Genomic DNA, 15114 nt, shown 5'->3' on the forward strand with positions numbered 1-15114 from the left:
GACCGAGCGCTACCAAACTGGCACTCCAGTACTTCCGTAGCTGTAGAATATGTTGAGTACAATGTCATCCTTATACAGGCTTATTTTCACTACAGAAGAGCCATTCCTGTAGATGAAGACTGGTGAGAGTAGATGGGGGCTGTTGGGTGTGTCGAACGTCGCTGAACTTCATGAAACGTATCTGCAATTCTGAATACAGTGGAACAGACTTCAGATGCATAATGGAATGACTGCAGTGAAAATTTGTGCCAGGCCGGGGCTTCAACCTGATTTTAGAGTCGTCTTCACAACTTAGGCTATCCGAGCACGATCATGGCGAGATCCAAACTTCTATATTTACCGCAGAGAAATCGCCGGACAGCCATATGTTTTTAGATGTTACTTAATTTATACGACCAGTTTCGGCATCTCATTAATGCCATCTTCAGGCATTTTGGAGCATTTACGTGGAAGACTTGACAGCTAATTGTTGTGAAGTCTTCGTACTAAATACTCCAAAAACCAATTCACTTAAAAATTCCGAAATTTCTACACACCCAGCGGAATAATTACGCCGTCACTTTACAACACTTTTGATGTATGAAACACTGCTAGATCCGGCAACTTATCATTTCCATCGGAACTACTACTACACACGTTCGAACTGCTTCATGGCTAGGCTCCGACTCCTCCCTAGAATACTCTGTCTTCTCTACCAGCAGAGAAAGGCGCGCGAAGCATATTGCTTTACCATTGGCCAGTTTACTCAACAGCCAATAGCAAAACAACACTCTCCCGCGTCAATCCGCGCTTTTCATCAATAACCAATTGCAAAATAGTAAACCTAACGATTGCACTTTTTACCGACGTAATTATCTAATATGCTAAAGTTTCGTTTATGCATAAAGTTATTTACTATTGTTATTTATACCTGAATTATCTTTCCCTTTACCACAAACTTAGTTTACAAATCTATTGTATAAAAATCCCCCTTGTAAACATCCATACTTCTTCGAAATATTCCTACACTAAATCCCACTACATAACTCGTTAAACAATTATCTTCATATTAACCTTAAAAGACACTCACGCATTATTCCTACTGTTAAAACAGAGTTATAACATTTTACCTACACAAAAAGACATAATAACACAGTATGAAATTACTAGAACAGTTTATGAAAAACATTCGATTACTGTCCAATACCAGGTCAGCGACTTCACTCTAGTGGGCACAATCCAAACTATTTCAGTCCCCTATCCAATATTGTCCTCGATCGACTGATACATAAACTACGTGCACGTCCAGTCTCGCGTCACCATCTGTCACTATCCAGCTCTCAGACACATCTCCCACTTAACCGCCTCCAAGGCAGGATCGGTATACGGCGCTACGCCTCAATGTGTCTGTTGCGAAAGTCCTTTGACAAGAGATTTTACGAGCGGTAGTGAGGCGGACTCAGGACAAAGTCGCAAGCGGAGGTGATCATCCCTCCAAGAGGAACACACTCCACAAAGAGATGGTTTCTCCAGTCTTCCGACTGGTTCTGCGGAATGTGATGACAGCCGAATACTGGGCTAAGGTAGCAGGCAGAGTTTCACTGCCAACCGGCGAGAACAGGTTAGTGAAAGTTGGGCCACGTATCGTTTACTGGTGAAAGTGTTCAAGAGACTGGGTAGCATTCTGTGGAGTTTGAGTCTCTCTTTTATCTGCGGCAGTCAGATCGACACCGACAAGTATTTAGGCGATCTGGCGCAAAGCCGTCCTCGAGTCCCATACGTCTCCAAGTGCTTCAACCACAGTTCGAGGAGATACTGGATATGATAACAGGACTGATTTGGCAGCTGTCGAAGGGAGGCCGAATGCTTGTCAGTATTCGACAAGAACGGTAAACCCTGTTGTCACACTCTTCATAAACAGTGCGGGGTAGCCGCGCGGTCTTGGGCGCCTTGTCACGGTTCACGTGGCTTCACCCGGCTGAGGTTGGAGTCCTCCCTCGGGCATGGGTATGTGTGTTGTCCTTCGCGTAAGTAAGATTAAGTAGCGTGTAAGCTTAGGGACCAAGCAGTATGGTCCCATAGAACGTTCCACAAATTTCCAACAGTGTACCAAATGTAATGTTCGCCATATTGTGTACCAAGCTCGTCGCAGTCCCTTTGAGTCTGTGCTTGCCATCTGGGTACAACTAGTGGACTCCCTGGAACATTCTGTCTCAACCCACATCATTCCTCGAAGACCATTAGCAGCCGAAGTAGGGAACTATTGTCTCGTGCCTAGGCTGTCGTTAACACCACAACACAAAAGGCTTCGTTTAGAGTGGTTTTCGTGACTGCTGGGATGGCGTGTAGGGCAGAGATCTGGTGGGAGGGTCCCATTTTTCGAGTGGTTTGGAGAGTCACAATGATGTATATGTGGTATACCTGTCTCCAGCCAAAGACTCTCCTTTGCCAGAAGGATCGGTGTAGTAATACCTGGCGTCATGGTGTGGAGAGCTATTGGGTGCGACATTGGGTCACAGTTGGTACTGATTGATGGAACTCTGATAGCCGTCCTCATGTATTACGTCTCATGCAACAGTGTAGAGATGCCGGCTTTCAACAGGACACTGCTCGTCCACACTTGGCACAAGTCTCTATGGACTTTCAGCATTGATGTTGTGGTACTCATGTGTCCAGTGAGATCCTCAGATCTGTCTACGATAGAACACATGTGGTGTCCATCCTAGTTCCAGTATCCGGGATATCGAGGACCACTTACCATATTAGTGGTCCAGATTGTCTCAGGAGAGGATGCAATGGCTTTATCATATCGTTTCCTGCTAAATCAAAGTATGCAACCAAGCCGCAGGGAGTGTAATGTTGTGCTGATAAGTGGACTAATACTGTGTAGTTCTACCTAAATGTTACTAGGTATTGTAATCACTCAAACAACACCACGTATCCTCTGAACACATCAAGATTCATCTCTTCAACTCCTCCTTTTCTGGCCGCTTAAGTTTTTATTTTATCAACTAATGTATATCCCCGGCGTTATTCAATCTGTATATTGAGCAAGCAGTAAAGGAAACAAAAGAAAAATTCGGAGTAGGAATTAAAATCCATGAAGAATAAGTAAAAACTTTGAGGTTCGCTGATAACACAGTAACTCTGTCAGAGACAGCAAAGGGCCTGGAAGAGCACCTGAACGGAATGGGCAGTGCCTTGAAAGGAGGATACGAGATGAACATCAACAAAAGCAAAACGAGGATAATGGAATGTAGTTGAATTACATCGGGTGATGCTGAGGGAATTAGATTAAGAAATGAGACGCTTAAGGTAGTAAATGAGTTTTGCTATTTGGGGAGCAAAATAACTGATGATGGTCGAAGTAGAGAGGATATAAAACGTAGATTGGAAATGGCAAGGAAAGCGTTTCTGAAGAAGAGAAATTTGTTAACATCGAGTACAGATTTAAGTTTCTGAAAGTATCTGTATGGAGTGTAGCCATGTATGGAAGTGAAACGTGGAACGTAAATAGTTTAGAGGAGAAGAGAATAGAAGCTTTTGAAATGTGGTGCTACATAAGAATGCTGAGGATTATATGCATAGGTCACATAATTAATGGGGGGGTATTGAATGGAATTGAGGAGAAGAGAAATTTGTGGTACAACTTGACCAGAAGAAGGAATCGGTTGGTCGGACATATTCTGAGGCATTAAGGGACTACCAATTTAGTATTGGAGGGCAGCGTGGAGGGTAAAAATCGTAGAGGGAGACCAAGAGATGAATACACGAAACAGATTCAGAAGGATGTAGGTTGCAGTAAGTACTGGGAGATGAAGAAGGTTGCACAGGATAGAGTAGCATGGAGAGCTGCATCAAACCAGTCTCTGGACTGAAGACCACAGCAACAACATATTGTAAACATTAGAGGTCTTACTATTCTTGCTTGGGACACACTCGATGTCACCTTTGTTTATGTGGAACATTTGCTATACCAGTGAGCATGTTGTTACCCCTTTCTGCAGTGTTGCACAGTAAGCATGTTTGGCCTTGTGCTGTTCGCAGGTCGAGCAAACATGTGGACGATCCGGGAGACGTGCGTCACGATGGAGGAGGAGATGAAGAGGAACCCGGAGCTCAACCAAGCTGACCTGGACCACCTCAAGGCGTGGCTTTCCAAGCAGCCCCACCTTCCTGACATCGACGGTGAGCCAACTCGACTCACTTTTCTACTCACAGTCTTAGACATGAGTGGTTTAACCTGTGTAGCACACTTTTGCCTCCTCCCCCCTCCCCCATCATGCTAAGGTGTTACTGTCGCACAATAGTGCGAGACTCTCGTAAATGCAGTTTGACAGGTAGCGAGATGCAGTGCATGAATTTAACAGCACAGTATTGGTGTACCCCCCGCGGACAAGGAGATGTAATATAGCTATAATAAACTGTCATAGTATGGGGCAGTCTCCATTGACACATGACCCTGAATCAGTAACAGATTGTGGGTAGAGGTGCGTAGTAATGAACCACAATCTGTGAAGTGAACAGAATATCATCAGCATACCTCACTTCAGCCAAAGAAATGTGATAACGCTATTCTGAATAGATGCTGAATAGGAAGGTTTCCAATACCAAATACATTACCGGCAGATTCTCATAGTGCGAGGGGTCTTCAAAGAAGCCACGATATGTGAATTTAACAAAGTAGCTGCAGCATACCTCTGCTTAGTGAAATGAGATGTGAGCAAACTGCTCTAACCTGACACTAAATCGCAATACTTTTGACACATCGGTGAGTGCATAGATAGTGGATTGTAGTAAGAAGCTCATCTGAGATATACCTGTCTGCAGCCAAAGACTCTCCTTTGTCATGTGGACTTGCATAGTAGTACCTGGTAATAAGCTGTGGACTACATACTCAACAGCATAGCTGTGCTCGAACTCTCTTTGGTCAAAGAGATGTAAGTTGTCTGATAAGTCTCTGAATGGGAATACTCCATGATGAGATACGGTAATGCATTCACATGAGACAGAACGGGTGCAGGTTACTGCGATCTGTAAAGTAAGGTTAAGGCATATATCTTTTCAGCTGAACAAATATGATACAGTTATTCTCAACAGGAATCTCACCACGGATGCACGGTTCTAAGTCAACATGGCTGTCGCACTTTCCATTCCAGTGAGAGACATACAGGGTGTTCCACAGTTAATGACACACCCTCCTAGAGGTGGTAGAGGGGACTTAGTAGATCAAGTTCTGCGTAGGAAGCCATGACCGGAAACTTCATCCAACGAGCGTAATAACTGACACATTTAAACATATTACATTACTAATGTATAACTAATGCTATGCACTATTAGACTACCTGTCATTTAAGATCGTACAATTAAGCTCAGATTGCCCGCGAAAGGCAAAGGTCCTGAGTTCGAGTCTCGGTCGGGCACACAGTTTTAATCTGCCAGGAAGTTTCATATCAGCGCACACTCCGCTGCAGAGTGAAAATCTCATTCTGGAAACATCCCCCAGGCTGTGGCTAAGCCATGTCTCCGCAGTATCCTTCCTTTCAGGAGTGCTAGTTCTGCAAGGTTCGCAGGAGAGCTTCTGTAAAGTTTGGAAGGTAGGAGACGAGATACTGGGAGAAGTAAAGCTGTGAGGACCGGGCGTGTGCTTCGGTAGCTCAGATTGTAGAGCACTTGCCCGCGAAAGGCAAAGGTCCCGAGTTCGAGTCTCGGTCGGGCACACAGTTTTAATCTGCCAGGAAGTTTCATATCAGCGCACACTCCACCGCAGAGTGAAAATCTCATTCAAGAATTAACAGTTTATCTCCGTAAAGAGCGTCAAAGTCATAGGCGACGGCACCTGTAAATGTACACTCCTGGAAATGGAAAAAAGAACACATTGACACCGGTGTGTCAGACCCACCATACTTGCTCCGGACACTGCGAGAGGGCTGTACAAGCAATGATCACACGCACGGCACAGCGGACGCACCAGGAACCGCGGTGTTGGCCGTCGAATGGCGCTAGCTGCGCAGCATTTTTGCACCGCCGCCGTCAGTGTCAGCCAGTTTGGCGTGGCATACGGAGCTCCATCGCAGTCTTTAACACTGGTAGCATGCCGCGACAGCGTGGACGTGAACCGTATGTGCAGTTGACGGACTTTGAGCGAGGGCGTATAGTGGGCATGCGGGAGGCCGGGTGGACGTACCGCCGAATTGCTCAACACGTGGGGCGTGAGGTCTCCACAGTACATCGATGTTGTCGCCAGTGGTCGGCGGAAGGTGCACGTGCCCGTCGACCTGGGACCGGACCGCAGCGACGCACGGATGCACGCCAAGACCGTAGGATCCTACGCAGTGCCTTAGGGGACCGCACTGCCACTTCCCAGCAAATTAGGGACACTGTTGCTCCTGGGGTATCGGCGAGGACCATTCGCAACCGTCTCCATGAAGCTGGGCTACGGTCCCACACACCGTTAGGCCGTCTTCCGCTCACGCCCCAACATCGTGCAGCCCGCCTCCAGTGGTGTCGCGACAGGCGTGAATGGAGGGACGAATGGAGACGTGTCGTCTTCAGCGATGAGAGTCGCTTCTGCCTTGGTGCCAATGATGGTCGTATGCGTGTTTGGCGCCGTGCAGGTGAGCGCCACAATCAGGACTGCATACGACCGAGGCACACAGGGCCGGCATCATGGTGTGGGGAGCGATCTCCTACACTGGCCGTACACCACTGGTGATCGTCGAGGGGACACTGAATAGTGCACGGTACATCCAAACCGTCATCGAACCCATCGTTCTACCATTCCTAGACCGGCAAGGGAACTTGCTGTTCCAACAGGACAATGCACGTCCGCATGTATCCCGTGCCACCCAACGTGCTCTAGAAGGTGTAAGTCAACTACCCTGGCCAGCAAGATCTCCGGATCTGTCCCCCATTGAGCATGTTTGGGACTGGATGAAGCGTCGTCTCACGCGGTCTGCACGTCCAGCACGAACGCTGGTCCAACTGAGGCGCCAGGTGGAAATGGCATGGCAAGCCGTTCCACAGGACTACATCCAGCATCTCTACGATCGTCTCCATGGGAGAATAGCAGCCTGCATTGCTGCGAAAGGTGGATATACACTGTACTAGTGCCGACATTGTGCATGCTCTGTTGCCTGTGTCTATGTGCCTGTGGTTCTGTCAGTGTGATCATGTGATGTATCTGACCCCAGGAATGTGTCAATAAAGTTTCCCCTTCCTGGGACAATGAATTCACGGTGTTCTTATTTCAATTTCCAGGAGTGTATGTATAAACGTGGTGATTCCGGGTTTATATTAGAAACTTTCGAGGACGATTGAGAAGGATAAATGCATCTATTTGAGGTAAGATTCGCTAATTCGGAAACGAACGAATGAACAGTTATAAGCGAATACCGTTCTGATGCCTGTGACAGTGGAATATATGTACAGCTACTGCTGCTGCTAAGGTAAGCAACTTTCGGAGATGGTAGTATGAAAAAAAAAAAAAAAGAAAAAAAAACCAAGGAAACAATGTCTATCAATGTGTAGTAAACATGGGACGCAAAATGCATACCTGAGCAGCTATGAACACTTGTTCGGTAAAGGAGATATATTTGAGACGGGGGAAGATCAACGACTGCTCATAGCTCGTCAGGTTTACGTTTTAGAGCCTATCTTTACTGGACGTTTTTTCCTTGTTTTGGTCCATACTGCCACCTCTGAAAGTTGCCTACCTTACGGTGTTAGCAGCAACAGTAGCAGTACACGTATTCCACTGCCAGAGGGATCAGAACGGTTTCCGGTTATAACTTTCCGGTACAGGGAACCTTGCCTCAAACTGATACATTTACCCCTCTGCATGACCCCAGAAAGTTTGCAACGTCGTCACGGGAGTCACCCTGCATGTACACACGCTTAGACGCTCCGGCGCCTATAGCTTTGACGCTCTCTATCGTCGTTGGATGACGTTTCCGGACATGGGTTCCTACGTAAAACTCGATCTACTACTTCACCCCAACAAACTCTAGATGTAACACGAACTGTGGAACACCCCATAGTTACGTCACTATAGTAGGTTGCAGCAGGCTTCGGTTTTGATAACAGTAGAAGCACGTGGTGGCACCGCTACCCCATTTTCCCCAAGTATCTCTATAGTAAATTTTATCGTGGCAGAAAAGGTTCTGCCCACAAAAAATCCTCGAATATGGAAAGCATTGTCCTTGCAAAACTCAGCTTGCCATTTTCTCACATGATATCCCTCTGCCATCTTCGCAAAAGCACGGGCCAATTCTTCCTGCAGCCGACATTGCAGCCAATACAGTAATGTTTGGCGAATGAAGGTGATTTCATGGTTCTGTTTAGGTTTCGTTGCACTCCAGCAGCGGCAATTTTACTTACTGACCTGACCGATCAGGTGAAAACGATTCGCGTCAGGAAATAAGATGTTTTTAAGTGACGGGTACTCAGTCACATCATTAACAACAGCAACCTATGTCTGGCAACCTGAGCCTCTATTTCTTGAACCACTTGAATTTTGTAAGGGTACAGTTTAAGGCCTTTGCGCAGAATTCCGTTGAGTGATGATCTATTCACATTTAAAGAACTTCCTCGCTTCCGACTGGAGAGGGTGGGTTGTTTGTGGGAAGAGACCAAACTGCAGGGTCACCAACAGACCGATTGACACTTGTAACTTCTCCCTCACTTATCGACCTTAATGACAGTGAAAAATTAAACCGTGTGTACCTAATGGAAATTTGGGAAAAAGCAATCGTCACTAAAGTCAATTTGTCGGTAAAGAGGGAGGAAAGGTTTACATCTAAATGAAAGGAAAAATGCAACTGAAACTGGTGGAAATTAATTTTGAAAAGGGGTAAAGTTAATAAAGAAAGTAAATGTGCCTCCGTTACGTTAACAATTAACTAGCGGTAATTAGATATTTGAGATTTGGGGGAAATTACGGTCGCCAGTCCTAAGGACAATTACTATAGTAACTGAAAAAGAAAGGTTATTACACATATAATTAGCACTAGAAGCGTGGCAACTGAAGGTTGACACGTGTAGTGTGAAAACTGAAAGTTTGTCAGAAGTAATAAATTTCGCTACACTCTGACTTAATTTAGCAAAAGAATTAATAAAACCGGAAAATCGAAAGTTAATTTAGTGACTGAAGTTAATAGTGAGCTTTCTTTCTGAAGCACATCGAAATTCAGTAAAATACGGTTAGTCTTGGACTACCTCAACAATCATTTCAAAAGCTACTTGAATCTACGCAATTTAGAAATAAGAGACTTAACTTTGAACTTGAATTAAATGATTCTGAACAATTAACAATAGTAAAATTTAGTACGTACCAAGCTGAGCTGCAGTCACAGGTAACTAAAATACGATAACAAAACTCGTACTCTTAATTTGAGCTTGTGCAATCTAAATATTGTAGCCAGCTATGAATACCTTAACTGAACTTTGAAATTAAAACAGTGAAATCGAATGATGCTGGCGTTTGAATTTCAACGACACTCGGGCTCATTTCGGAAAAGGAAGGGAGCCTGCTTGGTAATGCAATTGGGACAATGAGCAACAAACGTTCATGCTAAGTTGCTGTAATTTTGTGATGCAACAATTTTAAAAGTTTGAAAAGCTGACGTCTGCCATACAGTTCTAAAACTTAACGTGCTTCCAGTCTTCCTTGTTGGTTGATTGAAGGTTTGAAGCCGTCGATCGAGGAGGTGGCGACAGTCACTCATTGTCGGCCGTCGCTGTTGCAGAAGCTGGATGTTGGCGCGCCTTCTTCTCGACAGGGTCACCAGACGAAACGGGCTCTTGATGTGCGCCAGCTAATGCTTCCCGTCCGCGACACCATGTCAGAAACTATCATCGCAAGTCGAGCGCAATTACATGCTGCCAAACCCCGAAAGCGCGGCAACTCGCGGGAGCTTCACACAACACACCTGCTCCGCTGCACCACCCCAGCCAGACTCCCTCTGCTCTGCCCGCGCTCCACGCGGCAGAGTTAACACTACCAAAGATCCTAAACACTTGGGTTCTCCACACGACCTATCGATGTATTCGTTCGATAGCATAGTTTTCCCTAGGTCAGACCCAGCGTATAAATACAAATAATATTCACAAAACGACATAAATGCATAAATATATACAAATAGTAAAACAATTACAATATACAAAGACACAGAAACGTTATATCTTCAGGTGCAATAGATGGAAATAGGAGGATATGCATTTCCGGCGTTACACACTGTCCACGGATTCGGCCGCTCTTGATGACCTTGATTGCCAGCATTCCAGTTTGGCGAGTGTTGAACCGGTCTCCTCAAACGCTTTGATCCAGTTCGGGTTAAGGGGAACACTTGGAGCATCAATTCACATTATGCAATCCACGATCACTGCAAAATTTCTTCCGTGCTTCAGTCGCGAATCACAGCTTTTGTAAAATTCTCGCACACGGAACGCTCGATCAGCTCCGAGAAGCGCTCCATATCGACTGAATTGCTCAAGGCCGAGCAAGCGATCAACGTACCCATCACTCTCCTCTGATTTTTGCGCATGTCCAGTGACCTGCTCAACTATAAACTTTCTTTTGAGACAAGCTGCAGTGGTCCTATCACATTGTCCTGGGGCTCTCGTGGCTATACCTTTGTCTCTGATGAACACTCGCCGCCGAGGACAACACACTGGCAGCCAATTCTGTAAGCTAAGACCTTTATTAACCAGAAGAAGGAACCACTTCGCTTCAGAACTGTTCCAGAGATTCGACAGGCAGTAGACCGCTCCAGTCGCACCATCAACACAACCGGCTCTGCTAACGATATACTACGCCTTCCACATCGCTGGTAACGGCTTCTACGCAACGCGGGTGACTACTTTGAAGGACAGTAACGGGGGCAAACATGTAACTCTTTTGTATCGGTTGTGAATAAATAGTTTCCACTGTTTTAGTTCCAACCGTCGTGTGTTCGGTTGTACACATCAAAAAAATGGTTCAATTGGCTCTGAGCACTATGGGACTCAACTGCTGAGGTCATTAGTCCCCTAGAACTTAGAAGTTAAACCTAACCAACCTAAGGACATCACAAACATCCATGCCCGAGGCAGGATTCGAACCTGCGACCGTAGCGGTCTTGCGGTTCCAGACTGCAGCGGCTTTAACCGCACGGCCACTTCGGCCGGCTTGTACACATCCTTATGTGATTTCATCACTTTATGAGTCCACAGATCTGGTCTGGGGGTCCTCACTTCCTTTTCGGCTAACTTATCCTGGTAAGTTTCTTTTCTGTTAGCAGAATACAGTTCATATTGAGATTGCACACGAAAGCCGATTCCAGTACAGTAAACAACCAACGCCAAACTGCAGTTAGTGGACATGATTAAATTCAGGTAGCAATGTCTACCACCAAGACCACTTGACTGGAATACGAATGAGGTGCTGAGAGCCATAAGGGACGAAAGGACACTGTCTCCGACCCACCATTTAAGTCAATATCAAAGAAAAAATTGAGGCGGCTTATCACGAATGTTCATATATACGTACATTGTGGGCCCACAGTACATATAAACCTGACCCACCATAAGATCAACAGACGTCAGAAGCACAAATAAATACTATAGTCTCACAATTTTTTTTCTTTATTGTAATTTTAAGCACCTCATACAAGGCGGGCTGGCAGCAGCATAATACGCTGCTCTTCAGCCTTAAGGGGTACAATAATACGATATATAGCTGACACAGACAATACAAAAAATGGCGGGCAAAGAAAGAAGATACAAAAACAATAAACATGAAGCCGTTCACGCTGGACGAAAAAACACTAATACTTGTTGACACGGCGCACAGAAGACGGACGACGGCAACGGCACACGTGAACAGTTGAGGCGTGACGACGAAAGAACACTAAACGCAGACGAAGGCACACACACGAGACACTGATGGCGATGATCTCCGGCGCGCGAATGTTCACTGAGCGTGTGCGAGTCCGGGGACCTGTCAAGAGAGGAGGGAGGAAGGGGAGTGGGAGAGGGAGAGCAGAGATGCCAGGGGCATGGGAGATAGGGGGAGGGGGGAAGGTGTAGGGGAAGCCCGGGGGAAGAGGGGTGGAGGGAGGAGACGGGGGAAAAGGAAAGAGAAGGGAGGGAGGGTGCCTATAGGAAAGGACACCGGAAGTGGGGGGGAGGGTCAAAGTTGATAGGAGGGGTAGATGGAGGGGAGGAGGACATCATCAGGGAGGGGGAGCTGGAGGAAGCCACCTCGGGAGAGGGTAAGGAGGGTGGAGAGATGTACTCACAATCGACAATGATGTGTTTTATGGTTCTCAGCGCCTCAAATAGATTAATGTATGATAAAATCCACAGCTTAATACACTGTATCTCATTAATAAACCCACAAAATAGGTTTTTCTGTCAGGATAGCTATAACATATGCTGACATTCGCTCTAATTTCAGTATATAAACAGTGAATTGGCTGCAGTGTGCTACCACCTGGTGGCACTGATGTAAACTTGTAGTTAAGTGGTAAGGGCTAGCTATGCACGCCGTGCGTTAAGTGTGCACATTTTTTAATCAAATCTACATCTATTTGGCCTGTAAGGCAACTACATCACGTTAGTTTCTCGTGCATAAAAGGTGTTTAAAACGTGCACAATTCAAGGTTTGCTCACGACCATTATGCCACGTTTCATGAAGTCTATAACAGCAGTGTAGCATAGCACGGTAGATTTAGTGCCGTGCACAACGGTTGGAACTTTAATAGTGGCAACTATTTATTTACAGCCCGTACAAAATAGATACCTGTTTCAAAGTTCTACTGACCTTCAAAGTAGTCACCACCATTGTGCATAACCCGTTGCCAAAGATGTGGAAGTCGTAGGATACTCTCAGCAGTTCCAGTTGTGTTGACAGTTCGAGCGGCGCGGTCTATTGCCCGACGAATTTGTAGCAGTTATGAAGCGAATGCCGTGAAGTGTTTCCCTCAGTTTAGAAATCAACTCACGAGGGCTTAAGTCAGGGGAGTGCAGTAGGTGGTACGAGGTGCATTCAAGTTCTAAGGCCTCCGATTTTTTTTCCAATTAACTACTCACCCGAAATCGATGAAACTGGCGTTACTTCTCGACGTAATCGCCCTGCAGACGTACACATTTTTCACAACGCTGACGCCATGATTCCATGGCAGCGGCGAAGGCTTCTTTAGGAGTCTGTTTTGACCACTGGAAAATCGCTGAGGCAATAGCAGCACGGCTGGTGAATGTGCGGCCATGGAGAGTGTCTTTCATTGTTGGAAAAAGCCAAAAGTCACTAGGAGCCAGGTCAGCTGAGTAGGGAGCATGAGGAATCACTTCAAAGTTGTTATCACGAAGAAACTGTTGCGTAACGTTAGCTCGATGTGCGGGTGCATTGTCTTGGTGAAACAGCACACGCGCAGCCCTTCCCGGACGTTTTTGTTGCAGTGCAGGAAGGAATTTGTTCTTCGAAACATTTTCCTAGGATGCACCTGTTACCGTAGTGCCCTTTGGAACGCAATGGGTAAGGATTACGCCCTCGCTGTCCCAGAACATGGACACCATCGTTTTTTTCAGCACTGGCGGTTACCCGAAATTTTTTTGGTGGCGGTGAATCTGTGTGCTTCCATTGAGCTGACTGGCGCATTGTTTCTGGATTGAAAAATGGCATCCACGTCTCATCCATTGTCACAACCGACGAAAAGAAAGTCCCATTCATGCTGTCGTTGCGCGTCAACATTGCTTGGCAACATGCCACACGGGCAGCCATGTGGTCGTCCGTCAGCATTCGTGGCACCCACCTGGATGACACTTTTCGCATTTTCAGCTTGTCGTCCAGGATTGTGTGCACAGAACACACAGAAATGCCAACTCTGGAGGCGATCTGTTCAACAGTCATTCGGCGATCCCCCAAAACAATTCTCTCCACTTTCTCGATCATGTCGTCAGACCGGCTTGTGCGAGCCCGAGGTTGTTTCGGTTTGTTGTCACATGATGTTCTGCCTTCGTTAAACTGTCGCACCCACGAACGCACTTTCGACACATCCATAACTCCATCACCACATGTCTCCTTCAACTGTCGATGAATTTCAATTGGTTTCACACCACGCAAATTCAGAAAACGAATGATTGCACGCTGTTCAAGTAAGGAAAACGTCGCCATTTTAAGTATTTAAAACACTTGTCATTCTCGCCGCTGGCCGTACGGTGCTGCCATCTCTGGGACGTATTGACAATGAACGCGGCCACATTTTAAAACAATGCGCATGTTTCTATCTCTTTCCAGTCCAGAGAAAAAAAATCGGACGCCTTAGAACTTGACTGCACTTCGTATAGCACTTAGCAGCCCCATCAGTCAAACAGATCAGTAACAGCTTGCTGTTCGTTTTTGGAACACAACCTATGACCAGCTTAGAGTCAAAAGTGATGACACTTTCTATAGGACCTGACCATCATTTTGCAGGAAAGTGCTCAAGCACTCCCCTGACTTAAACCCTCATGAGTTCAACTCGATTTCTAAACTGAAGGAAACACTCCACGGCATTCGCTTCAGAACTGCTACAAATTCGTAGGGCGATAGAGCGCGTCGCTCGAACTGTCAACAGAACTGGCACTGCTAAGAATATCCTACGACTTCCGCATCGCTGGCAACGGGTTATACCCAATGCTAGTGACTACTTTGAAGGTCAGTAAAACTTTGAAGCACGTATCTTCACTCCTGGAAATGGAAAAAAGAACACATTGACACCGGTGTGTCAGATCCACCATACTTGCTCCGGACACTGCGAGAGGGCTGTACAAGCAATGATCACACGCACGGCACAGCGGACACACCAGGAACCGCGGTGTTGGCCGTCGAATGGCGCTAGCTGCGCAGCATTTGTGCACCGCCGCCGTCAGTGTCAGCCAGTTTGCCGTGGCATACGGAGCTCCATCGCAGTCTTTAACACTGGTAGCATGCCGCGACAGCGTGGACGTGAACCGTATGTGCAGTTGACGGACTTTGAGCGAGGGCGTATAGTGGGCATGCGGGAGGCCGGGTGGACGTACCGCCGAATTGCTCAACACGTGGGGCGTGAGGTCTCCACAGTACATCGATGTTGTCGCCAGTGGTCGGCGGAAGGTGCACGTGCCCGTCGACCTGGG

General features: G+C 46.5%; 1 protein-coding gene across 1 annotated transcript in view; it reads left to right on the top strand.

Annotated features, from left to right (window-relative positions):
* The window catches only part of LOC126210525 (retinol-binding protein pinta-like), a 312949-nt gene that overhangs the window by 198668 nt on the left and 99167 nt on the right, over positions 1 to 15114 (top strand). Inside the window, exon 2 of the mRNA XM_049939770.1 lies at positions 4027 to 4167. Within this exon, the coding sequence (XP_049795727.1) occupies positions 4038 to 4167 (130 nt within the window). The 5' untranslated portion in view covers positions 4027 to 4037. The remainder of the gene's footprint in view (positions 1 to 4026; positions 4168 to 15114) is intronic.

The sequence above is a fragment of the Schistocerca nitens genome, chromosome 10 (assembly GCF_023898315.1).
Source record: "Schistocerca nitens isolate TAMUIC-IGC-003100 chromosome 10, iqSchNite1.1, whole genome shotgun sequence".
NCBI lineage: Eukaryota > Metazoa > Arthropoda > Insecta > Orthoptera > Acrididae > Schistocerca > Schistocerca nitens.